Source organism: Pipistrellus hanaki (genome assembly GCF_964339955.1).
Source record: "Pipistrellus hanaki genome assembly, chromosome: 14".
Taxonomy (NCBI): domain Eukaryota; kingdom Metazoa; phylum Chordata; class Mammalia; order Chiroptera; family Vespertilionidae; genus Pipistrellus; species Pipistrellus hanaki.
Genome location: NC_140516.1, coordinates 17,936,407 through 17,962,953, shown reverse-complemented (window position 1 = coordinate 17,962,953; position 26,547 = coordinate 17,936,407). Strand labels below are relative to the sequence as shown.

The 26,547-nt window shown below is 38.1% G+C and overlaps 1 protein-coding gene across 1 annotated transcript; it reads left to right on the top strand.

Moving 5' to 3' along the window:
- The first annotated feature begins 429 nt into the window (after window positions 1-429).
- On the top strand, window positions 430-24,730 carry VPS26A (VPS26 retromer complex component A). The gene is made up of 9 exons (XM_084903931.1): window positions 430-602; window positions 6,459-6,608; window positions 10,565-10,640; window positions 11,575-11,731; window positions 12,324-12,488; window positions 15,951-16,057; window positions 19,719-19,787; window positions 21,856-21,998; window positions 23,035-24,730. Exons 1-9 carry the CDS (start codon window positions 600-602, stop codon window positions 23,146-23,148), a joined length of 984 nt encoding a protein of 327 aa, XP_084760057.1. The 5' UTR covers window positions 430-599; the 3' UTR covers window positions 23,149-24,730.
- Window positions 24,731-26,547: the final 1,817 nt, after the last annotated feature.

Below are 26,547 nucleotides of genomic sequence, written 5' to 3'. Positions count from 1 at the left end.
GGCGGGAGAGAGAGCTGGGTAGAGTTGGAGAAAGTTGGAAGAATGCCTCATTTCCGGATTAGAGAGCACTGTCTCCTGCGAGGCCTGAGGAAGCAGGACCTCGAGTAACAGCTGCCCTTCCCCTCAGGGGCCGGTCACCCACCGGCGGACAGCGCCTCCCGAACAAACCCTTCCACCCCGCTCCTTTCCCAGCTGCTCAAACAGGGAGGAGGAACCCGTGGGGGCAAAGGAGCCGGTCAGCAACCGACCGTCACGTGACGGAAAGGAGCGCGAGGGGGACCCGGAGCGCAAGGGGGACCCGGGAAGCCTCCGGCCGCGCAGGCCCCGCCCACTTTACGACAACTCAGGGCCCCGCCTCGGGCCCCGCCCCCTCCGCCGTAGGGTGGAGCGCGAAGCCCCGCCCCCAAGCGGCCTTTCTCGCTGGCCAATAGGGCGGGGCGTGAGACCAGTAGGAAGTCGGTGCGGAGAGAGGAAGGGGTCACGTGCAGTCGGCGGCCCGGGGTCACGTGACGGAGTGCGAGTCTGGGAGTTCTCCTGAGGGGAGCGGAGCGGAGCGCGGGGGACGCGGCGGCGGCGGCGGCGGCGGCGCGGCGCTGACAATGGTGAGTGCGCGGCGCCCCGCGCGCTGGCCGCCAGTCCCGGCTCGGGAGTGCGCGGTGGGATGGCCCAACCGCGGCCCGGTGTCGCGGGAGGAGCCGCGGGCGGAACGGCAGGCTAGCGGGGGCGGGAAGCCGCGTTAGGCCCGTCGGGCCACGCCGGGGTCTGGGGAGGGCGGGCGACGCGGACGCTCCCCACCCTCGGCGGGGCCCTCGCACCTGCGGGCGGCGGCGGTGGCGGCTCGCTCTCCCGGCCATGTCTGAGCCTCGGCCCTCGCTCCTCGGGCGGCTGTGGGGGCCCTGGCTGGGTCCTCGGACCCCGCCTCGGCGGGGACCCGCCGCCGCCTCCCCTCCCAAGGTAGCCAGCCCCCCGCTCTTCCCCGGTAGCTTTGGCTTCTTTCACGGGGGGCGGCGCTTGAGTCCCCTCGTTCTGGACTCGGGAGGAAGGGGTCAGTTCTGGACTCGGGTGGTCAGTCCTTCCCAGAGTGTCACCAGCTGGAGGACTCTATAACTCCGTGTTTGTGTGTGTGTGTGTGTGTGTGTGTGTGTGTGTGTGTGTGTGTGTGTTTTAAACCTGGGTCTGGTGACATTCTGAGATTTCTTGACCCGAGTTCTGGTTGATGCTGACACTTGTAGAATGAGAGGGGAAAGGATCCGGGCGTTGGAAATGGGGCGTTTGTAACGCCCAGGACGTTAAAGCCCGCTGCCGGCTTAAGCCCCGGCTTTCATTTCCTTCCCCACGCGATTCTGGAAGTGCCCGCTGCGGGGTGTTGGAACGGCCTGGGAGCGGAGGGAGGACCGAGGACTCCAAACACAGGGGAGGCATCAGCGTGGGCACGAGGGCGTTTAAGTGTGTGTGTGTGTGTGTGTGTGTGTGTGTTGGCAGGCAGTCTCTGGGTTTGACCTCATCGGGCTCATTTATTTAATGGCAGTATTCGTTTTTATTCGTTTCATTTAGCAAGCATGCTGTTGAGCCCTACTGTGTGTTCTCCTAACACTACCCGCTTTCTTTCCCAAAGCTCAGAGGTTCAGGAAGCTGCATGGCACTTTGGCAAAGGACCAACCTAGGTTTATTTTATTTTTTTAAAGTGACTTTGAATAAATGCAAGTAAGGATGGACATGCTCATTTTTAAACTTGGAATCTTTTCCCCTTTCATTCAGCAAATAATTAGGTGTGCCCAGGAGCCGTGAGCGAGACTGAGACAGCCCTTGCCCTCTTGTAGCTTCCAGTCTGGAGGGAAATACACGTTTGTGTAATTATGTATCTGTTTAACGTGGGAATTACAGTTGTGAGAAATGCTAAGAAGGAAGTGTTGGGGACCTTGCCTGGTCAGGTGCTAGGGAAGTCTTCTTTAATTGGACATAATTTGCAAATAAAACTTAAAAAGCCCTCCTCCTCCTTTTTGCTTACATTTAAAGTGGTTACTTCTAATAAGCTTTTGAATTATGTTCATGAGCAATTTGTTTTTCAAGTTAGTCATCAAACTAAATTCTTAGGCTTTATAACCTTGAAATGGGCACATATGTATGAAAATTTGCTGTCTCATTGCTGTGTATGGGATAAGTGAATAAATTTTGAGAGCCTCCTTTCCACTCACCTTGAGTTGCATTTCTTTGCATCCACTGGACCTAGTGAAGTTTCTTCAGTGAGATCCAAAAAGTTTGGTTTTTAATATAGCTACATGTAATTTTGCTAGATGATAATAATATTGGATTTACAAATTAAATGAAGAATTTTAAACTAAAACCAGTGATACAAGGTTTAGGCCTAAAAACGAACAACAACAACAACAGAAACAACTTCTATAATGTTTTAATTGTCATATATTGCAGTTTAGTTATTTAAAGGCTATCTATGAATTTTCACTTGTATATTAAGTGCCAAGTATTGCTCCTAAAATTCTCATATTCTAAATGTTTACATGAAGATAACTTTTCCAAAAGAATTGAGTAGTCTTTCACTTTAAAGATCTCAAAACTGCCTTCTGTAATTTCAGAGGTCTATATTAATGTATCCTAGTCCTTGTTACAATTTTTATTCCCTCCTTCAAGTCTTCACCATTCTGACAGTTCTGTAGTTTCCTCTTTATATATTGGGAGAAGTATTTTTTAAAATAAATTTTAAAAATTTATTTATTTTTTAGATATTTTAAATCTTCACCTGAGGATATGTTTTTATTGATTTTAGAGAGACCATGGGCGAGAGAAAGAAAGAGAAAAACATCAATAGGGTGTCCTGTACTCACCCTGACTGGGGCTAGAACACAAAACCTTTTGGTGTACGGGATGGTGACCCTCCAACCATCCAAGGCTGAAAGATTTTAATTTTGAGACTCTTTGTTTTAAATAACAGAAGATGCACACCTTGAAATAAAAACTTCAAAAGCAAAACTTTGGGTAGAGAATCCTTTCAACTCCTTTTAGAAAAAAAAAATTATTTTTCTTCTCTCAGATATTTTTTCTTTCTGTCGTCTACTTGTTAAATGTAAGACATCCACAATTTTCTGGAGGCTTTTAGTAAGGCTAATTAATTTTTTAATATATCCTAGTGTAAAAAAACCTGGATGTTAACCCAGTGCTAAATTCTCATGGCATCATTAATTAAACCTTGTTAAAAGGGTTGTAGTTTTATTTTTAACCTGTTGTTATTCTGCAAATGCAATACTGGGTTTTTAAAATATCTTCTGATCTCTTCCAATCTTAGTTTTTTAATTGTGTTGAAAATTAAGTCTATTTTTAAATTTTTAGTTACGAAATTCTTAATGCATATAGGAAATAAAGGATGGCATAGTTCTTACATATTTTTAATTTTTATGTATTGTGTCAAAATAATACTTATTGTTTAATTATAATGTTAGTTAATTGGGAAGTTTTATAAAACTCAAGTCTATTTTGCATTTTAATTAGTGGCAATTTTGATATTTTATTTTAGATTACTTGATCTTTTAATATCAGCCTTCAAATTCAAAGTTCAGCTCCATGTATTAAATATATGTATGTGGAAAAAATGTTACCATTGTATTTCCTATTTATAAGATAATTTTTATAGTTTTCAAATTCATTTTTTCTGGAAGCAGCTCTGGGGAAATATTAAGGTGGAATGAGAAAATTAAATGTTATTGTCCTGCTTTTATGTTATAACTCAAATGAGGCCATTGTCTTCTACCCTTTCATAATTGCTACACACACACAGACACACACAGACACACACCAGCTCAATGCTTTTACATATTGTTCATAATTAGTAAATATCAGATGACTGATATTGAGCTGCTGTACATTCTCATATCTGTAGCGTTTCTGAGAAAATACACTATTTTGAGCAAGTTTTGAATTTAAAACTAAAACTTCGGGTATTAAAAGCTAACTAGGAGCCCTAGCCAGTTTGGCTCAGTGGATAGAGTGTTGGCCTGTAGACTGAAGGACCCCAGGTTTGATTGCTGCCAATGGCATATGCCTAGGTTGCAGACTTGATCTCCAGCAGGGGATGTGCAGGTGGCAGCCAATCAATGGTTCTCTCTCATCATTGATGTTTCTATCTCTCTCTCCCTCCCTCTCTGAAATCAATAAAAGAAACACACACACACACACACACACACACACACAGACATATATATATATATATATATATATATGAAAGCTAACTAGGAGCCCTGGCTGGTATGGCTCAGTTTGGCTGGGTGTCGTCGGCTCAAGTTCCCTGTCAGGGCACATGCCTGGGTTTCAGGCTGGATCCCCAGTAGGGGGGCCTGCAGGAAGCAGCGGATCCATGTTTCTCTACCTCTCTTCCTCTCCCTTCTCTCTAAAAATCAATAAAATTTTTTTTTTAAGAAAGCAGATAAAAATCCCAACTCATGTTAGCTAACAATATGGCATTGGGGATACAGCGTGAAGAAAGTAGATAAAAACTCCCTCTCACATGAGCTAACAACACAGTAAGAAAAAGTACAGAATAATCAAAAGTAGTAGTGAGATCTAAATTTGGAGAATCCAATTTTGATTAGGAAGTTAGGGAAAGCCTCGTTATGGACATGAGTCAAACTGAGACTGAAATGATGAATTAGTTAGGTTAAGGATACTTGATCTAGGTCAAGAAGGAGAGTGGCAAATTTGATGAATTTGGATCAGTTGAGGCATGTGTGGCTGGAGAGATGGATAGAGCCAAATAATCTGTAGGCCATGGGAGGAAATTGTGTGTGTGTGTAAAATAACATTTCAGCCCAGCCAGTGTGTCTTGAGTATGGGCCTATGAACCAGGAGGTCATGGTTCGATTCCCTGGTCAGAGCACATGTCCGATTCCAGGATTGATCCCCCGTAGGGGGGCGTGCAGGAGGCAGCCAATGAATGATTCTTAATGGTGTTTCTACCTCTCCCTCTCCCTATCTGAAATCAATAAACATATATATATATATATATATATATATATATATATATATATATATATATATAAACTATTTTACTGAAGTAAACATTAGCTATATAAAAGTGCACAAATATGTGTATAGCTGGATGAATTTTCACAAAGTGAACATACCTGTGTATAATCACTCAGCTAAAAACAAACAGAACACGACTAGCAACACCCAGAAGTTCTCTTTGTGCTTTCTCCAACCAGTTCCTGACTTCTAGAACTATAAAGGGTGTTACATTTTTTTTTTTACTTAATAAATGGAATCACAGAGTGTGTATTTTTTGTGTCCAGCCTCTTTCCCTTGACATATGTGTGAGATTCATGCTTGTGGCGGTTAATCATTCCATTGCTCACTGTATGAATATAGACTAAAATTTATATATCCATTCTCTTGTTGATGTATATTTGGATTGTTAACTATTTGGGGCTATTGTGAACAGTGATGGTTGTGAACATTCTTATTCTGTCTCCTGGTTCATGTATATGAGTTTCTGTTGGGTAGATATCTAGAGGTGTAATTGGTGGGTCATGGGATATGTTTAGCTTTACCAGATAATGCCACCTATTTTTTAAATAGATATTCCCATTTATACTATCACCAGCACACTAAAGGATTTTAAACAGAATGATGATCAGATTTATGTTTTTAAGAGATAACTCTGGATGTTAGGGCAGAGTAAAAAGGGATATAGGAAATAGGAGAGGAGATTGTTCTCTGTAAATTTTTTTAAAAGAACAGAAAACTAGCTTTTGTAAATGACAAAAATAATCCACAACTAAATCTGATTATTGGAGTTACTAATGGATTTTGTATTACTAGTATGCTTTGACAATCAAAAGCAATTGATCTTTGTCTCTTATAGTCTGTCATATTCAGAATTTACAGAACAGGGCTTATATATATTCTTTGGAAAAATTCACAGAAATTTAATTTTTCTCTTCCATTAGACCCAGTTTTATTCCAAGGGCTTACACAGTGTAACACTTCTTGTTCAGTCTTATATAGAAGTAGATTTTACAGAAAGAAGTACACCATAATAACTTACCTGGATTTGTACAAGTAATTTGGATTTATGGGTTCTGCTATAATGAAAGAACCCTATAGAAGTATAACTAAAGATGACTTCTCAATCCAGATTTTTAGATTTCTGGTATGTGTATTTGATTATTTTAGTGGTTATGTGTGTAAATGATTGAAATTATGGCATGTTTAAATTTATGTAGTTTTTGTCTTTTTATTGTAAAAAATTTAACGCGAATTTATCTTAAATTATTTTGTATACAGTATTAGCAGTATTTACATTATTGTGTTAAATTTAAATTCTTATTTCTTATGAATTCACAGATTTACAGTCCCTTAAACTGTAAGTCATAGGTAATTAAATTTGAATTATAAAACATAGCAACGGACAAAACATGATCATTATGAGGATTTTTCTTTTATTTCAGAGTTTCCTTGGCGGCTTTTTTGGTCCCATTTGTGAGATTGATGTTGTCCTTAATGATGGGGAAACCAGGAAAACGGCGGAAATGAAAACTGAAGATGGCAAAATAGAAAAACACTATCTTTTCTATGATGGGGAATCTGTTTCAGGAAAGGTAAATTGTTTGTTTGTAGGATTCTAGAATTAGTCACCAAAGTGGTATCTGCTGTTTCTAAATGCGAATGATCTTTTAGAGATGGAGTTCTTTTTTTGGAGATTCAGCCAAAAACCTTGCTTTATTAAAGAACATTTACAAGAAAGATACTTAAACTAGAAAAGTTACAGCGACAGAGTTTAAATTAAATTGTGTGCAAAATTTGTGTTGGTGACTATCTGCTTCTGACAGTTTCTCCAATGGGGGTGCAATCCATGCAAAATTTGTTGAGTTATAGAGATTAAGAATAATTCCGTACTATACCTTTCTAAATGTTTCTAATTCTTTGTAGCTTATCTCTCCGTACTACCACCATTGTATCTCTCATTTCTTGATACCCTGGGGAGGAGTATTTTGGAATGTGTCTCTGCATGGTCAGATACATTTATAATACCTCCTATAAGATTTCACTTTCCTTTTCCTTATCAAATAATGTATAAGATTCTTTTAAAAATATATATATATTTTATTGATTTTTTAGGAAGAGAGGAAGAGGGATAGAGAGTTAGAAACATCGATGAGAAAGAAACATCGATCAGCTGCCTCCTGCACATCCCACAGGGATGTGTCTGCAACCAAGGTACATGCCCTTGACCGGAACCGAACCCGGGACCTTTCAGTCTGCAGGTCGATGCTCTATCCACTGAGCCAAGCTGGTTTCGGCAAGATTCTTTTTCTTTCTTTTTTCTTTTTTTTAATGTATAGAATTCTTATACCTTAGGGAATCAATAGTCATTAGTCTGTGATACTTATGAATGGTAATATCATAGACAAAGTCAAGTCATAAAACACTTGAAATAGTTTTTTTTTTTTTTTTAGTATAAAATAATGAAAGGTTTTTCTTCCCTGCTTATTAAAGTAATAGACACATATTAAACAATTTGGAAAATAAAATAACTATAATGCCATCATCTGGGAAAAAATCCACTGTTAAAATTTGTGCTTCTTTCTAGTCTCTGCATTAATTAATATTTCTAGCTCTCTATCCCTCTCCCTTCCTCTCTGTAAAAAATCAATAAAATATATTTAAAAAAAAAAGTATCACTGAGTTGGTGTTAAAACTCTTTAGCCCAGTTCACCCTCATGATTTCACTTATTTTTCTATGCTCCATTGCAGAATAGCTTTTAAGCCAGTTTACTTAATTATGTCTTTCTATTTTGGGATTCTTCAGATTCCTCTATAGCTTGAATTAGGCTTAAAATATATATAAAGCCATTGACTGTAACGCCGGAACGACCAGTTGCTATGATGCCCACTGCACCAGTGAACCCAGCCCGATTGGGGGGTGGGGCTGGCCTGCAAACCCTTGGCGGCCCCAAGCCTAGGCCAGCCCTGCTGCCCAGCGGGGACCCCCGACCACCCTGATTAGGGTCGTGGCCTGCCTGCAAACCACCTGTAGCCCTTCAACCAAGCTGGCCCCACCCCAGTGGGGACTCCCACCCTGATTGGGGCATGGTCGGCTTGGGCAAGGGGCTGTGGGCAGTTTGCAGGCCAGCTACGCAACCAATAAGGGGAGGGGGTTCCCGCTGGGGGCAGGGCCAGCCTGCAAATCCCCGGTTGCCCTTCGTCCAGGCTGGCCCTGCCCCCCCAGCAGGGACCCCTTACCTCGATTCAGGGCTCCCACATGTGCACCAGACCTCTTTCCTATGTAATAAAAGAGTAATATGCAAATTGACCCTAATGGCAGAATGAGTGCTGGACCAGTCACTATGAGGCACACTGACCACCTCTTGGTCTCTTTCCCCAGCTGGCAGGTTCCGATTGCCTGATGGCCATCCGCAGAAAGGGCGGGCTGGAGAGCGAGCAGGAACAGCTAACCTCTCGGTCCCTTCCCCTGCTGTCAGGCACTGACCACCCCATGGCGCTCAGTGCAGCAGCTGCCCCCTGGTGGTCAGTGCGCTCCCACGGGGAGCGCTGCTTGGCCAGAAGCTGGGGTCACAGCTGGCGAGCGTAGTGGTGGTGGTAGGAGTCTTTCCCACCTCTACTGTAGGCGGGTGGTAAGGGGTGAGGGGTTCCAGACACACACACACACACACACACACACACACACACACACGGGAAAAAACCCTGGAGAACTACCAAGAAGGAAACAAAATTATAATCCAAAAGTAGCTGCTGTTAAGAGAATTTGTTTCTGTGGTTTTAAAAAATATAATTGGCATTATAGTTGTATACAGTTTGACCATGCTTCCTTCATGTGACATATCATGCACATCTTCCCACATCATTAAAAATTCTTTGACCATATTATTTTTAAACTTTAATAATATTTCATTATATGATGTACCACAATTTAATTATTTTTTTCCTGAGATATTAATTTGGAAGGCAGGTAACTAACTCATCCTAGTTACAAATATGAAAGATACGGAAGAGGGATTATTTTAATTTACATAGTTTATAATAAGTAATTGGACCTCTCTTTTTTTTTTTTTTTTTTTATTGGTCCTCGATTTCCATTATCTTTTGAGAAGATGGTTGGGAAAAAAGCATTAAAGAGTCACATTACCAATATTTTCTATAGTAAAGAAAATGTTTTTATTAGTTAATCCTTAAACATTTGGACTTTTATTTTAATATACATGCACTTTACAGATATTTGGTCAAATTAAGATTTTATAAAATTAATATTTTTAATAAAATGAAAGGTATAACCTGTTCCAGAATTGGGTATGTGTTGTTATAAACTTAGGCTAGTGATATATAGCAAATAATAAAAGTAGTAAAAATGTGTTCCATTTGTGAAAAAAAATTAAGATTTTCATTTGGCAAATATGAATTCAGGGATTTTGAGATTATATATTTTACCTCATAAGCATGTAAGACAAATCATATTCAAAATTTAAATCTTTAGACATTACTAGTATGTTTTTAAGATGAGTAGCACACAGAAGCATTGCTTTTAAGGTTAGGAATTAACCTATATAATAAAAGCCCAGTGACCAAATGGTAGAATGACCAGAATGACTGCTCAACCAGTCGTCATGACACACACTGACCACCAGGGGGCATACAGTGCAGGAGCTGCTGCCTGGTGGTCATTGCACTGCCACATTGGGAGTGCCACTTGGCTGACTGGGATAAGCAGCTGCTCCCACTGCAAACCCTGGGCAGATGGGCAGGAACCGGGGCTGCCATTGTCACCTCCTTGTCCAAGGCTCCTCCTCCCCTCTCCCTGCTGCCTCCTCTGGATGCCTGAAGGCCGTGCAGCGCTGCCTCTGGGCTCATGGAGCTGACCCTGGAGGCTTGGAGTTGGGTTGCTGGCTGCCATGGGACTGAAGCCTACTCCGCTGCCTCTCAATGCTATTGTCCCTGGGCCCGGCCCTGACTGGGTTCCCTGGAAAGGCGAGTGCTCTGGCTCCACAAAGATGCTGGATCAGGGAGCAGCTGCTCAGAGGGCGGGTCCACAGCTGCTTGGATGACCGGGATGAGCGGCGGTCCCACAGCGGGCAATTCCCGCAGGCCATGCCCCCACCCGTGCACGAATCCCGTGCACCGGGCCTCTGGTAGCAAGATAATCTTGGTTACAAAAAGCTGAAAGTGATCTTTTAGATCAATTCTTGGAGTTAGTGATTACCTTACATTAAAATGCTTTTGTTGTAGGATTGTATAACTATTTGACTAGAAAACACATTGGAATAGTTGAAAGTTCCCCCCCTTTTTTGATTAAATATTTATAGTTCTCCAGATATAAGGATTCCTTCCCCAAAATGCAGATATTCTAAGGGTATATGTGATAGGTTCATTAGTGATTGTATCTGAGTAAGTTATATGTTCTGTGCTCATGATTTAGGTTGGTGTCTCAAACTTCAGAAATAAATACCTGAAATTCTTAAGCATTGCTTTCATCTGGAAGGAATCAATTAGTAGGCCCATTCAAAGGATTAACATCTCGTACAATTTCATGTTTTGGCAGGTGAACCTAGCCTTTAAGCAACCTGGAAAGAGGCTAGAACACCAAGGAATTAGAATTGAATTTGTAGGTCAAATTGGTGAGTTGTAAAATAGTATTACTTTTTTTCTTTGAGTTTGAAGAGGATTGGAGATAGCACTTAAATAATTGAATTAGATTTTAGCTTTGTAGAAGGAATTGATTTTATATAATAAAAGGGATTATTTTATAAACATCAAATCATGTTTCTTTGAATTGTTTGACTTATCTGCTTTTATTGTTAAAATTAATTACTAAACATGAAAGGAGTTATGTAACCTACCAGCCTTGAAAAATAATTCAGCTAAATTATTTGACTCATTGAAATTTGTATCTGCCTCAATTTTTTTCATCAGCTTTACTCACAATTATGTGTCACCTTCATTCATCACTTTCCAGTTACCCATGCCATTTGTCTTCCTAATCTAGTGTTTGCCTGTAGGCACTCATTTGTCAACAGAAAATTCTGTGAGAAAGGAAAGTTTCTTATTGACCTAGATTAACTTGTGTACATTTCCATACATATATTTTAGAGACATTCTTGATTTAGCAGTATAACTAAATTTTTGGTGCTGCAGGTTCAGGAAATAGAAAATAGGTCTTTATAATACTGTATATATAGCTAGGTTTTAAATCTTAAGTTTTATTGTATATTTTTAAAATATCATATTTGGAATGGATGAGTGCTTATTCACATCTATTCTTGATGAGATTATACTTGAGCAAATTATAATAATTAACTGATAGTTGATTTTAGTTTTTTTGTATATTATAGTTTTTATCAATTTGCCTAACAAAGCAAAAGAATAAAACACTTTTTGCCTCGAAGGGAGGAAGTTCAAATAATTGCTGGAAATTTGTCTTAAGTTAGCTTCATATTGGGCAAACCCTCACTACATTAAAGGAATGAATTTATTTGCTTTGGAGGTAGAAATTTGGGTTTTAATGAAATGATACTAAATATAATTGGTCTTTTGCTTTTTAAAATTCCTTAGAACTTTTCAATGACAAGAGTAATACTCACGAATTTGTAAACCTAGTGAAAGAACTAGCCTTACCTGGAGAATTGACCCAGAGCAGAAGTTATGATTTTGAATTTATGCAAGTTGAAAAGCCATATGAATCTTACATCGGTGCCAATGTCCGCTTGAGGTATGAATTAGGTGTATTAGGAACTATAGACAGAGTCAAAACTACAAAATAATGGTTGCTGCTGAATGTCTTAATAGAACGTCTGTTATAATTCTGGACTTAAGGTTTTTAGAAATTTTGTCAAATATTTTGTTTTGTCTGACTAATGCTAATCTTCTGAGATAATAAGAGCCTTCTATCATTATAGATTTAGAGGACCCCATTATGAGAAGTCTTATTCATATATTTCCTTTATATAAATTGTTCCTTAGGTACTTTATTTGTTTTGTAAATGGATTACCCTCTAAATCCATTAGTTTCCCAATAGATCACGTTTACTGTATGATTAAGGAGTGGTCCAATAGGCTTGATGCTAGCACTCCAAATTCATCTAAAAAGTATGTACACTAGTTTTAAAATTGAACTGTTGTCTTTTGTTTTGTTTTCATGGTGGGGGCATTTATTTAAAAATTAGAATTCCTTCATGAAATAAATGAAGTTGATCCCAAAAGAGTTCTAACAAGGAGAAAGCTGAGTAAACAGTTAATTTTTGTTTTTTTTAAACACTGAAACTTATAGGAGATTTAACTTGACTTTTCTATTAACTTCATAGGTATTTTCTTAAAGTGACAATAGTAAGAAGACTGACAGACTTGGTAAAAGAATATGATCTTATTGTTCACCAGCTTGCTACCTACCCTGATGTTAACAACTCTATTAAGATGGAAGTGGGCATTGAAGATTGTTTACACATAGAATTTGAATATAATAAATCAAAGTAAGTACCTTTCACAAACAGATAGCTTAAATGTTCAGGGAAAATTAAGAAGTAGCTTTTCAGGTTTTTGTAAATTGGTCAAAATGAGGGTAGAATTGACATTAATCTGCTGTTAACAGACCAACAGAAACTCTGAGCCGAAATAAACTTTAGTAGGAGTTTATTCTGGCTTCTGACTCAGTGCAAGTGTCTTTCATATTCTATTCCTAATAAATTTCCACCTGGTCATTTTTTATAGAGCATCTTAGGATCTCAGAAGGCAGCTAAACCTTATGTCTAAAATTTTATTTTACTAGCCTGATATCACTTTAGCCTGATCATCTTTTTAAAACTAAATAAAAATAAATTTTTTCTGACAACATAAACAATAAATATATTGTCATTATTGAAAATTTTGATAATGTGGGAAAGTCAAAGGAAATAAAAATATCACAAATTTTCACTTTTACCATTTAACCACAATTAATATATTCTCATATATTTTTTCCATGTAAAAGGGAGAGGTATATATGTTTATATATGTTGTATTTTTATAGAAATGTTTTTTAAAAATATATATATATAATTGATTTCAGAGAGGAAGGGAGAGGGAGAAATAGAAACATCAATGATGAAAATCATTGATTGGCTGCCTCCTGCATGCCCCTACTGGGGATTGAGCCTGCAAGCCAGGCATGTGCCCTTGATTGGAATTGAACCCAGGACTCTGAATTCATAGACTGACACTCTATCTACTGAGCCAAACCGGCTAGGGCTGGGCTCTTATAGTTTAATGCCTTTTTAAGCTTTATGATGGAAATTTTCAAACACATACCAAAGTATCTGAACAGTATAATGAATCCTCATGTATCCATTGTCCAGCTCCAACTATTCAGATTTGTTTTGTCTGTATTCAGCCCCACACACCCATTATATTATATAGCAGAATATTCCAGACATAAAATTTCTCCCATAAAAATTATGCATCAGTCGAAACCGGTTTGGCTCAGTGGATAGAGCGTCAGCCTGCGGACCAAAAGGTCCTGGGTTCGATTCCAGTCAAGGGCATGTACCTTGGCTGCGGGTACATCCCCAGTAGGGGGTGTGCAAGAGGCAGCTGATTGATGTCTCTCTCATCGATGTTTCTAACTCACTCTCTCTCTCTCTTCCTCTCTGTAAAAAATCAATAAAATATATTTTTTTAAAAATTATGTATCGCCCTGGCTGGTTTGGCTCAGTGGATAGATCGTTGGCCTGCAGACTGAAGGGTCCTAGGTTCAGTTATGTTCAAGGGCACATGCCCGGGTTGCAGGCTTGATTCACAGTAGGGGGTGTATAGGAGGCAGCTAATCAATGATTCTCTTTCATCATTGATATTTCTATCTCCCTCTCTGAAATAAAAAAAAGGAAAAAAAGCTAGATTTAAAAATTATCATTTTTAATGTAACTATACTCATATCTAAAAAATATATATATAATAATTCATTAATATCTTCACATACCCAGTCAGTGTTCACATTTCTGTAAATTGTCTCATGCAGGGTTTGTTCAAATCAGTGTTCAAATAAGATTTGTTCTATCCAAACACATTGAATTTGGTTGGTTGGCTCTTAAATCTAATTTATAGATTTCCCCCTATTTTTTTCATTAAAGTTTATTTGTTGAAGAAATGGATGTATACACCCTTTTATCTCCTTTCTGCATACTCTTCTCTCACATGGTTTTTATTAATTGTCACTCCCCAGTTGTTTTTTTTTTAAAGAATTATCTTTGCAACTTTGACAATCAATTGACCATGTTTATTACTAGAGTGTTCCAAAACATGTTTGTGTATTATTAGAGTGTTCAGAAAGGAAGAGAGAGGGTGAGAGAGAGAGAAACATCAATGATGAGAGAGATTCATTGATTGGTTGCCTCCTGCACACCCCTTACTAAGGATTGAGCCTGCAACCGGGGCATGTGCCCTGACCTGGAATGGAACTTGGGACCCTTCAGTTCACAGGCTGATGTTCTATCTACTGAGCCAAACCAGCTAGGGCCACTCCCCAGTTTTTATCACTGAAAATGTGATATATATCTTTCAGAACCTTTTTTTAAAAAAATGTATATTTTATTGATTTTTGTACAGAGAGGAAGGGAGAGAGATAGTTAGAAACATCAATGAGAGAGTCATCGATCAGCTGCCTCTTGCACACCCCTACTGGGGATATGCCCGCAACCAAGGTACATGCCCTTGACCGGAATCGAACCCGGGACCCTTCAGTCCCCAAGCTGACGCTCTATCCATTGAGCCAAACCGGTCCCGGCTCTTTCAGAATCTTAAATTATGTTGTTGATAAAATTATTAGATAGTTTAGGACCTAAAAACTTGTCACTAGGGGCCTTCCTTCAGGCTGACATAATTGCATTAGTTAACTCCTGGGATATTATTTGGGAGAAGGCTTATAAAGACCTCTGGATATTGTAGGAATTCCCATTTTATTACCACTTCATTTCAAGTTACTTGGGAAAGATTTTTTTTTTTTAATATATTTTATTGATTTTGTACAGAGAGGAAGGGAGAGAGATAGAGAGTTAGAAACATTGATGAGAGAGTCATCGATTAGTTGCCTCTTGCACACCCCCTACTGGGGATATGCCCGCAACCAAGGTACATGCCCTTGACCCGAATCGAACCGGGGACCCTTCAGTCCCCAAGCCGATGCTCTATCCACTGAGCCAAACCGGTTTCGGTGGAAAGATCTTTTTTAAAAATATGTTTTATTGATTTTTTACAGACCGTAATAGAACCTGGACCTTTATTTCTGCTGGCTGACTCTCTATCCACTGAGTCAAATCGGTTAGGGCAAAAGATCTTTGATTATTAAACGAGGCCAGGTGATTTGTTAGCTACACTATTCTAGCACTCGGAGTAACAATGACACTAAACTCTTGTGTACAGTTTTTGTTCAAAAACATCTTCATACACCAAATTAATATTTCAAGTATAAGAATCTTAGTTTTCCATGCTTAAGTTCTTTGGAAACAAAGTTAATTTCTGGGTAAGGAACAGTAATCAGGCTAATTCTTCCTTTTGAGATGTATTGAAGTCAAGTAAAAGTTTGATTCCTTATTTTTATAGTACAGTTATGTGCTGCATAATTGGTCAGCAACACACCTCATGTACAACAGTGGTATACCATAAACCTCAGTGTGTAGGCTATGCCATCTAGGTTTGTGTAGTGCACCCTATGATGTTTGCACAGCAGAGTCCCCTAATGATGTGTTTCTTAGAACATTTCCCCATCATTAAGCAGTGCACTCTGTAAAATGATTAACATTTTTTTGAAAAAGAGGAACATTAAACAATATGAAGAGTCAAAATGGTATTCTTATATAGCTATTAATCTAGAGATGTCTAATAAAGGCTTTCAGGACTTATTTTACTAGTTCTCTTTGTTTTTTTAAATATTTGTATAAGTGAGATATATTCTTTCTCCAAAGGTATCATTTAAAGGATGTGATTGTTGGAAAAATTTACTTCTTATTAGTAAGAATAAAAATCCAACACATGGAGTTACAACTGATCAAAAAAGAGATCACAGGAATTGGTAAGTTGAAGGAGTATTTGAATGAAAATTCCTGTTTAGTTGAAATTTTAAAATTTTAAAATATTATTTGAACATAAAATTCATATTAGATATTATCTTTGATAATATTGCTGGCAGTAAGTCACTCATTTATGTTTTTTTAAATTTGATTTTTGAATATAGTAGTTCCCCCTTATCCATGGGGGATACATTTTAACTAGTTAATTAATTCATTAATTATTATTAATCCTTCCCTGAGGATGTTTTCCATTGATTTTTAGAGAGAGTGGAAAGGAGGGTGGGGGGAGGAGAGAGAGAGAGGGATAGAGAAAGAGACATCAGTGGGAGAGAGACAAATTGATTGGTTGCCTCCTGAACATATCCCCATTGGGGCTGGAGATTAAACCTGCAACCCAGGCATGTATCCTTGACGCGGAATTGAACCCACACCCCTTTGGTGCAGGAGTTGACGCTCTAACCAGTGTCCGACACTGGCCAGGGGCTAGGGGATACCTTTGAAGACTGAAGTGGATGCCTGAAACTACAGATAGTATTGAACCCTATATATACTTTGTTTTTTTTCTATGCATACAGATTTATGGAAAGTTTAATTTATAAGTTAGGCATAGTAAGAGATGAATGATAAAGAACAATTATAACATTATACTATAATAAAATTACGTGAATGTGTCTCTTAGAATGTCTTACTGTACAGTATTTACCTTTCTTGTGGTCATATGAGATGCTACAATGCCTATGTGATGGGATGAAGTGAGCTGAATGATGTAGGCATGGTGACATAGTGTTAAGTACTATACGGGTTACTTGAACACAAGCACTGCAACACCAAGCACTGCCTGTGTGTGTACCTGTGTACTAAGTGATGAACAGGCAGCTTATATAGTGTGGATACAGTGGACAAAAATGATTCATGTCCCAGGCAAAATGGAATGGGACTGCACGAGATTTCATCACGCTACTCAGAACAGCGAGCAATTTAAAACTTATGAATTGTTTATTTCTGGAATTTTCCATTTAATATTTTTGGACCATGGTTGACTGCAGGTAACTAAAAACAAATTCACATAGTTTAAAAATAAAGTATTAGACGCTGTTCAGTAAAAACTGTCCTATTTTTGTACTCCAGCTGCTCATAGGTAATACATTTATAAGTTTTTAAATCCTTCTAGACTTCCTTTTTGCCCAACATTTTATCGTAGCAGCTGCTCTTCTGGCTTTGCTATGCAGCCCAAGGAAAACAAGAAGAAAGATGCTAGAGAGTTGGCCAAGAAAGACAAATCTGGGGCAAGGCCCAAAGAAATGGTCCAAAGGAAGAGTTCCGCCCAAGCTCAATAACCTGGTCTTGTTTGACAAACTGTAAGGAAGTTCCCAACTGTAAGCTTATAAGCCCACTGTTAGCTCTTGAAAGACTGAAGATCCAGGATTTCTTGGGCCAGGGCAGCCCTTAAGGAGCTCCTTAGTAAAGGATTTATTAGTTTCTCGCCCTTAACCTTTACTCAGTTAAGCAACGGTTGCAGGTTCGATGTCCCGTCAGGGCACATACAAGAAGCAATCAATGAATGCATAAATAAGCGGAACAGCAAATCAATGTCTCCAACGCCCCCCCCCCCCCCCTTTCCCCTTCTCCCCACCCACCTCCCTTCTCTTTATAAAAATCAATAGCACAAACAATGATCTAGTTTCAAATCACAGCTCAAGTAGTTTACACCAGAAACACCAAAAGGGGGATGTCCCAGCTGCTGGTAAAGATGCATGAACAACAGGCTCGTCTCACCAGCTATACATTTTGAAAAATAAAACTTAATTAAATAAAAGAATCCCTTCTATTTATGCATTTATATGTAAGTTCCTCTGTATTATAGCCCCCCTTTTCAGTTAAATGGTTACATACAATACACACTTGCTTTTTCACTTAATAATGTGCCTTAGAGATCTTCCATATCAATACATAAGAACACTTCACCTTTTTTTATAGTATTCCATTCGATGTATGTACTAGTATTTAACCACTCTGCTATTGGTATGCATACAGGTTGTTTCCAGTCTTCTGTTATTATAAAAAGTGCTTCAGTTAATGTCATTTTGCCTGTGTGTGTATATGTGTGTACAAGATAAAATCTTAGAAGTGGAATTGCTATTTCAAAGAGGATTTTCATTTTTAATTTTGATACACAATACCAGTTTGCCCTCTTTAGGGTTTGTCACAATTTGTATCTGCCAGCAATGAATGTAGGGAGTGCCTTCCCCCGCCCCCCCATTCTCACCAGCACAAGGTTCTAACATTTTTAGCTGATCTCATGGGAAGGGGGAAGAAGTTTTCCATTGTTATTTGAATTTAACTTTCTCATTCAGGGTGAGGGTGAACATCTTTCATACGTATAAAAGCCATTTGTATTTCTTCTATAAACCGCCTATCCATATCCTTTGTTCCATCTCCATTGGATTATTAGTCTTTTCATATTTATAGAAACTATATATTAGGGAAATCAATATATTTTTCTGTTAAGAGCAGAAAAAAAATTTCCCCGGATTGTCTTGCCATGGTGCTTTATGCCATGTAGAAGTTCTTGATATTTATTTAGTTTATTATGTTTTCTTTTTATGGACTCTGGGTCTTATGACAGTCCTTTTTCACACTGAGGTTCAAAGAATTTTCTAAGCTTGATTTTACTAAAATAATACATTATAATTTAGGGATTTTATTTAAGTTGGTAAATCATTTGGAATTTGTCTTGATGTAAACTATGAAGTATGGATCCAACTTTACTTTTTCCAGATGGCTAACCAGTTGACCCCAAGTCACTTATTGGTTCATAAACTGTTTTTTTATTTTGTTTAGTATATAAATTTAGTTTGTCCCCTTTAGTTTTTTGGCTGAAAATAATTTTAGGTAACACTTTTTAAGAATGTATAATTGGTAATCATAATGATAAACATTTATGATTTCTTAATCTATGTTTCACTTGCTAATAAAAGTTAGTTATTGCCCTAGTGGATAGAGTGTCAGCCTGAGGACTGAAGGGTCCCAGGTTCAATTCTGGTCAAGGGCATGTACGTTGGTTGCGGGCACATACTCGGGAAGGTGTGCAGGAGGCAGCTGATCGATGTTTCTCTCTCATCGATGTTTCTAAGATCTCTCTCCCTTCCTCTCTGTAAAAAATTAATAAGACATCTTTTTTTAAGAAAGTTAGTTATTTAAAGACATTAAAACCAAACTTCAAGTTCCCATTTGTTTTTAAAATTGTTTATTGAAACATTTTTTCTGAGTATAAAAATTGTTTGATTCTAGAAAAATTTAAAAAAATAATCTATAGTCATAATCCAGAACAGACTTTAGTCTTTGCATGTGTGGCTCAGTGATTGAGCGTCAACCTATGAACCAGGAAGCCACCATTTGATTCCTGGTCAGGGCACATGTCCGGGTTGTGGGCTCGATCCCCATTGTAGTGTGTGCAGGAGGCTGCCGATCAATGACTCTCTCTTATCATTGATGTTTCTCTCTCTCTCTCCCTCTCCTTTCTTCTCTGAAATCAATTTTTAAAAAAGGTCAACATTTTCACAAAATAGAAAGATAAATTAGTACTAAAATGTAGTAGGAAAATGAGAAGAACTGGAAATTATATTATGGAAATATTTAATATCATTTACATTATTGCACTAGGACCCAGTACCACAACAGAAACAGAAACAATTGCTAAATATGAAATAATGGATGGTGCACCAGTCAAAGGTAACATTTTTCCTTTGTTTCTTCTGTGTTATAGGTAGTGCAAACAGCAGTGTTCATGACAGTTTTGTTTGAAAGTATTTACGTAGTATAAGAATTTTTGTTGGGGAAAAAAAGAATCTTTGTGTATTCTTAAGATGATTTTCTTTAATGATGGTTTTCAAGATCATCTTTGTATATATATACTGAGAAGATTATAATAGTACTTTGTAGTCTGAAATAAGGTTTAATTTTTTTGCTGTTTACATTTACAATTTAGAAGGCATGTATATCTTCTCTTGTTCTGAATTTGTAATATTATTGTAGTTTGTTATTATAATTCATCTCTGTAAATCTTTTTGATTCTTGTTGAACATAAGGTGAAATATAGGTGAGCATTAATTCCTGTGGGATTCTAGAGTCCTTATAGCCCCCCAAATATAAGCAGTTTCATTACTAGATAATCTTCAGTGTGTAAAATAATAAAGCCAATATTTATCATTTTAAATGTATGCCTTTGGCTTTTCTAACTCTGTTAGTAATTACTTCAAAAAGTAGCTATTGTTTATTAAGTGCCAACTACTGCCAGGTGTTCTAAAGTTCCCCGCCACCCTTTGAGTTGGGTGGTGGTATTCCTATGTCACAGATGAAACCAAGATGCAGAGAGGTTTAAAAAACCTGTTAGAGGTGATACAGTATAGGGGAGGCAGAACTTGACTTCTCCCCATCTTAGATTTGTAGCTGGGACTGTTGAACAAAAAGATTACTAAGAGAAGAAGAGTTTGCTTAACGTATGCAGTGCACAATGTGCAGGAGAAACTTCAACAAAACATAACTCAAAGTGGTGGCTTAGAATTTCAGTTATAATATAGCATCTTCAGAAGGACAGTACATTTGGACAGCAATGGCTAGACAAAGAAAGTAAATTTTAGGCTTCTAAGGGCGGCAAACTGGGGGAGTGTAAATACATGGGAGGAAACTGATGATTCCTTTGGTGCCATCCCTGGGCTGATGAATCTGTCTCCATTAAGGGAAAATTTGTATCCTGTCTTTAGGCTGAAAAGGGGGAAGCATTTCTGCTTTTGTTGCTTCTTAATTGCCTCAGACTCAAAATAATGTCAGAGGCATATTTTGTGGGGACATTCTGGTTTCCTAATCATTGCAGAGTTGGAGTTTGAGCCCAGTCCTTTCTGACTCCAAGCCCCGAGTGTGTGCTGTTTTCCAGCAGCCACAACTTTTTATATAAAATGATGCGTTTTATATCTCAGGAAATAGATGTGTACAAGAAATGTATTCTATAAAAAGATTCCAAACAATATGCAAACAGTTACCCCTAGGAAAAGAGAAGCCACGAGAATCTGAATAGCAATTTTTTTTTTTTTTGTAATAAAGGAATATCATCATTCTGAACATGTTTGTTAGTTTGAATAAATTAGTAATAAGTATACAAGAATTTAAACACATGATTAGAAATTATGGTAAACAGTGAAAACAGAAGATAAAACCACTAAAGCAGCACTTCACCTGCTGGCACTGTTCTAAGACCTTTATATTAGTGTTAACCCATATACTAGTAGTCTTAACAGATTCTTTGTAAATGGGTGTTATTGGTTCCCCATTTCCCATATGAGGAACTCGAAACAGAATTGTTAAGTAATTTGGTGAAGGCCATGCATCCAGGAAACCAGAGTTGGGATTAGAATTTAGGCATTCTGGTGCCAGAACAGTGGTTCTCATCTAGGGGCAGTTTTGCCACCATCACCCCTCCCTACTCACTACTCCCACCCTAGTAGATTTGGCAATAGTTGGAGACATTTTTGCTTGTCACATTTGGGAAATGCTGCTGGAATCTTGTGGGTAGAGGCCAGGGATGCTACTAAACCTCTTACAGTGCATAGGACCTTACCCACACCAAAGAATTAACAAGCTCAAAATGTTACTGGTGCCCAGGCTGAGAAACCCTGGTTTAAAGTTTACGCTGCCCACTCATGAGGAATGGAAGCATTGGTATCTTCTCTATAAAGATTAGTTCTGGTTATGTAACTATATTTAATAATCTTTTAAAATTCAGTGGAAATTGCTTTTCTTTCAGGTGAATCAATTCCAATAAGGCTATTTTTAGCGGGATATGACCCAACTCCAACAATGAGAGATGTGAACAAAAAATTTTCAGTAAGGTACTTTTTGAATCTGGTCCTTGTTGATGAGGAAGACAGAAGGTACTTCAAGCAGCAGGTATGGTGCTACCCAGGCTGGTATTTTGTTCAGTGACAGTTATAAAAACACCGGGACAAACTCATTTTTCTAAGTTTTATTATATTGAGCAAGCGGGTTAATAATAAGTGAAAACCTGAGAGTATGGTAAGAAAGTAGGTGTGAATGGAATTGTATTGTGATAGATCTCATCCCAATCATTCTGCAAGACTCTGGAATGGGCTACAGTTTAGCAGGGCTTTTATTTTTCTCAAGAGTTTTCTTTTTTATAAAAGCAATACCCACTATTTGTAAAAACAAACAAACAAAACAAACCCACAAAACAAAAACAGGCAATAAAGAACAAATTGAAGTAAAGGTCATCAAAAATTCCTTCATTGTGATTAATATTCCAGACAAAATTATGCATGTGTTTAGAACACATAAAGCATGTTCTTTACTTTTTCACTCAGCAGTGTCTTGTTGTGATTAGAATTTTAAAAAAATATGTTTTTATTGATTTCAGAGAGGGAGGGAAAGGGAGAGAGAGAGAGAAACATCATTGATGAGAGAATCATTGATTGGCTGCCTCCTTCACATCTACTGCAGATCCAGCCCGCAACCTGGGCACATGCCCTTGACCAGAATCGAACCTGGGACCCTTGAGTCCGCAGGCCAACGCTCTCTCCACTGAGCCAAACTGGTTAGGGCATTTTAGTTGTAATTTTAAAGTGGTTGTGCGAGGCAGCAAGTTCAGGTGTTTACCTATGCTGCCATCTTGGTGTCCCTGTTCGTTCCCCCCCCCCCCCCCCCCGATTTATTTTTTAAATCAGTAGTAGCTAAAATTTTGTGTCAGATTGGATTGGTGATGGTGGTGTGCATGTGAGCTGGTGGGGGCAGAGTTGGCAGAAAGGACATTCCAAGATCAGAACTATAGGAAAGTAGGTCAATCGGCTTTTAGTAGGGACGAATTTCATTTTGTTTTGGTTAAAATAGAAATGGCAGCATTTTCATGATGAAAATTTAAGGCATAATATGAGAACATTGATTTGTTGTTACTTTGTATTTCTTTTACTAGGAGATCATTTTATGGAGAAAAGCTCCTGAAAAACTGAGGAAACAGAGAACAAACTTTCACCAGCGATTTGAATCACCAGAACCACAGGCCTCTCCTGAACAGCCTGAAATGTGAACTGAATAGGAGAAAAAAATAAAAATAAAAACTCTTAAACTGTTGAGATTAAGTTTGGCTGATTAAAGATGTTGCAGCATGAAGTGGGGGGAAGGCCAAAAGTCCATGTATAATAGTCTTCCTTTATCTTACAGTGCTGCATTTATTTTATGATATAACTAAATATTCTTACATGTACTACATTTAAAAAAGTGCTTTCTTTGAAACACTGGAACTTTCTTAAGCTGCCGTTGTTTTTTTTACTGCACACTTTGATGATAAGCACTCATATATGCATCAGTATAAACATTAAAGATTTTCATGAGTAGGCTGGTAATTGTAATTTTGCTTTATGCATAATGCAGACTATAAACCAATTTCTTCTATTTTATGCCAATAATTACCTCTTATCCTCTACATACAAAATTAAATATTTTGTGTTCAAATAAAATTGGAAAACCTGAGTTTCCCTTACATCCTACGGAGATTTAAAACATGGCATCTTAATGTTTTTGAGTACTACATTTATGTTCTTACATTATGTGTATTTGAAAAATGCAAATGGAATGTTGCACTGTGTTTCTGAGTCTACCATTCCAAAGCTTCCTCAGTTTTATTCTTTGAAGTCTTCCTTGGTTAAAAATATTAACGTTTTCCTTGCAGAAATTATGTGGCATGTCCTTTACAGCCTTTTTTTTTCTTTTTTTCCTGTCATGCTAAGTAACCATTATGCTACTACTATCCAGCAGGTACACTGTATTTTTCTGCAATGTGGAGTTGAAACTATGTTGACATTTAGAATTTGTTAAAACTAATTTTTCGGTTAATTCTTTGAAAAAAATTTTTTTTAATTTAAGGAATCTTTTTTACTACATACATGCAAATATAGTTTTCTTGACTTTACAAGTATTCTCTTCCCTTTGAAGTGAGAATTTGAGGATGGGGTGATTTAGGTGGGCCTGTTAATAAGCATATAGTTAATCCAGATCTGGGACAGTATGTTTGTTAAATTGGAATTTGGGCTCGTTCAAACTCAATTTTAAATTTCACCCACTCTGTTTAAATTTTAATACTGAATTCAAGTCATTTGTTCAATGTCTGTAAAAAAGCTGCAGTCATGTGCCTAAGGTCTGATCTCAGACACACTCAATGTGGGGTGTAGGGACTAAAACAACGAAGCCTGTTGTGTGAAACTACTCCACATGATTCATTGGTTTTTGTACCAATATATTTTATACACTTCAGCGCAAGTCTTGTGAGTTAACCTTACTTTATGAGTAAGCTAAGTAATCCAGATTACATTTCTTTACACTTGTTTTACTACTATGGCACTTTGATAAAATGGTCGGTAACCAACTTTTCTGGCAACAGGTTCCATGTGCCATGTGCTGGAGCATCTATTTTAAATGTGGATATATGTAAATGGTCATATTTCCCTTTCATGCAAGTGCCTGTTCAGAGTTTCAAAATTTAAAAATGCCAAATATTCTCATGGTCACTTGCATGTAATCTAGAAAATATTCCCAGGAAATTTGAGAACCAATTGTATTTATCCAGCCTCAAATCATGTGACCATGGTGTATAATAAAGAATTTGAAACAGATACTGAACTTGCGTTAAGTGGTTAAAATAATTCTTTTCTCAGATCTCATTGTCAGATTGCTCAACAGTTCAGGAAGCTATAATTAAGAAAATTTAAATTTTTATAAATATTGCCAGTTTCAATTTTAAGTAGCTATATAAAGCTATTAATTAGGTGGCTTAAAACATCAAATGGAGAAACTGGATAACCAGTGGGTGTGGGTTGCCTGTCACTACTTGAGCCAATGAAGCAGAGACAGAATTGAATCATGTGAGTGTTTATTCCAATCCTGCCGGCAGTACGGGAGAGCACAGGTCAGCCACAGAAATCTGCTCTCCCCCTCCCTAGAGGCCAGCTGCTTATATTGGGCAGAAGGACAAAGATTACTTGGGAATTACAGGATGGGAAGTAGGCAAGGTATAATGGTTACAGGTAACAGGCAATGTGGGCTGGGGGGTTCACAAAGCCCTGGGACCAAATTATTTCAGCAACAAAGTTAATATTTCGTAATGATCGTTTCTTGGAAAAGGAGAATGGACTGCATTGTGATGCTAACTCCCATATCCCGGGGTGTACAACTCTCAGCCAGGTTAGAATGTGCTTTCTCTAATCAAAACAGGACAATCCCGGATAACAGCATGATTAACATTGCTTATAGCTAGTCCCCACTATTCTATTTCTGCCCCTAACAATAGGATGCTTGCTTTGCTTGACTTAGTTGCAGAACCAATTTGAAAAATAAAAATTTGAATTCAGTATTTGGTGAATTGAGTAAAAAGCCAGCTAATCTGAGTAAACTGGAAAAATAACTTGTGTTTTCATCGTGTACAATCTCTAATCCAGAGGTTCTCAATCCTGGCTGCATGTTTGTTTTTAAATATATTTTTATTGATTTTAGAGAGGAAGGGAGAGGAAGAAATAGAAACTTCAATGATGAAAGAGAATCATTGATCAGCTGCTTCCTGCACACACCCCCTACTGGGGATCAAGTCATGTGCCCTTGACTGGAATCGAACCCCGGCAGGCCGATACACTATCTCCATTGATCCAAACCGGCTAGAGCCTGGTTGCATGTTTAAATCATTTCAATAGTTTTTGAAAATAACTATTCCGGATCCTACTCGGGCCACTAAAATCAGAATTTCAGGGTCCTGGACATCAGCATTAAAAAGAGCTACCCAGATCACTGTCTGAACCATTTAAATAGTTATTTTTCTCACTAATTAAGAATTCTCATTGTTTTGAATTGTTGAGGATAACTTTTTTCTCTTAACTCATCTATGTTTGAGCCTGTTAATGAAACTGACAAAAGACAGATTAGCAGGAGAAAAACACAGATTTGAATATAAGGGAATTTACAAAACTGACAAAGGGTTGGTTAAATTTGGGGCTTAAATTAATTGATAGGGGAAAATGGGGTAAAGAACACTTGCAAGTGATTTCTTAGGAGTATTTGGGGGGAGAAAGGACATGGAAAAACAAATGACTCTTAGGGAAAAATACATGGGTTCTTAGGAAAATAGATGGCAGACAGGATAGTTTTGTGCCAGAGTCTATTTAGGTTGTCTGGTGCTGCTGATGGTGCTGAGTTAATCTCCCCCAGTTGCTCCCCAAAGAGATGTATGGTAATTGAATTCTTTTGGGAGGCTCTTTTTTCAGGCAGATAGGGACTTCAGGAACTCAAATATTTAACACTTTTATGCCACAGTGGCATATTCTGGAACCCTTTAGTGTGGATGAAGTAGTTGGTATACTCAATTTTAATTACTATGTGAGCCAGTAGTCTTTATGTTCCTTTTATATTCAGCTGAATCTGTTGCATATAGTATATAAAGGAA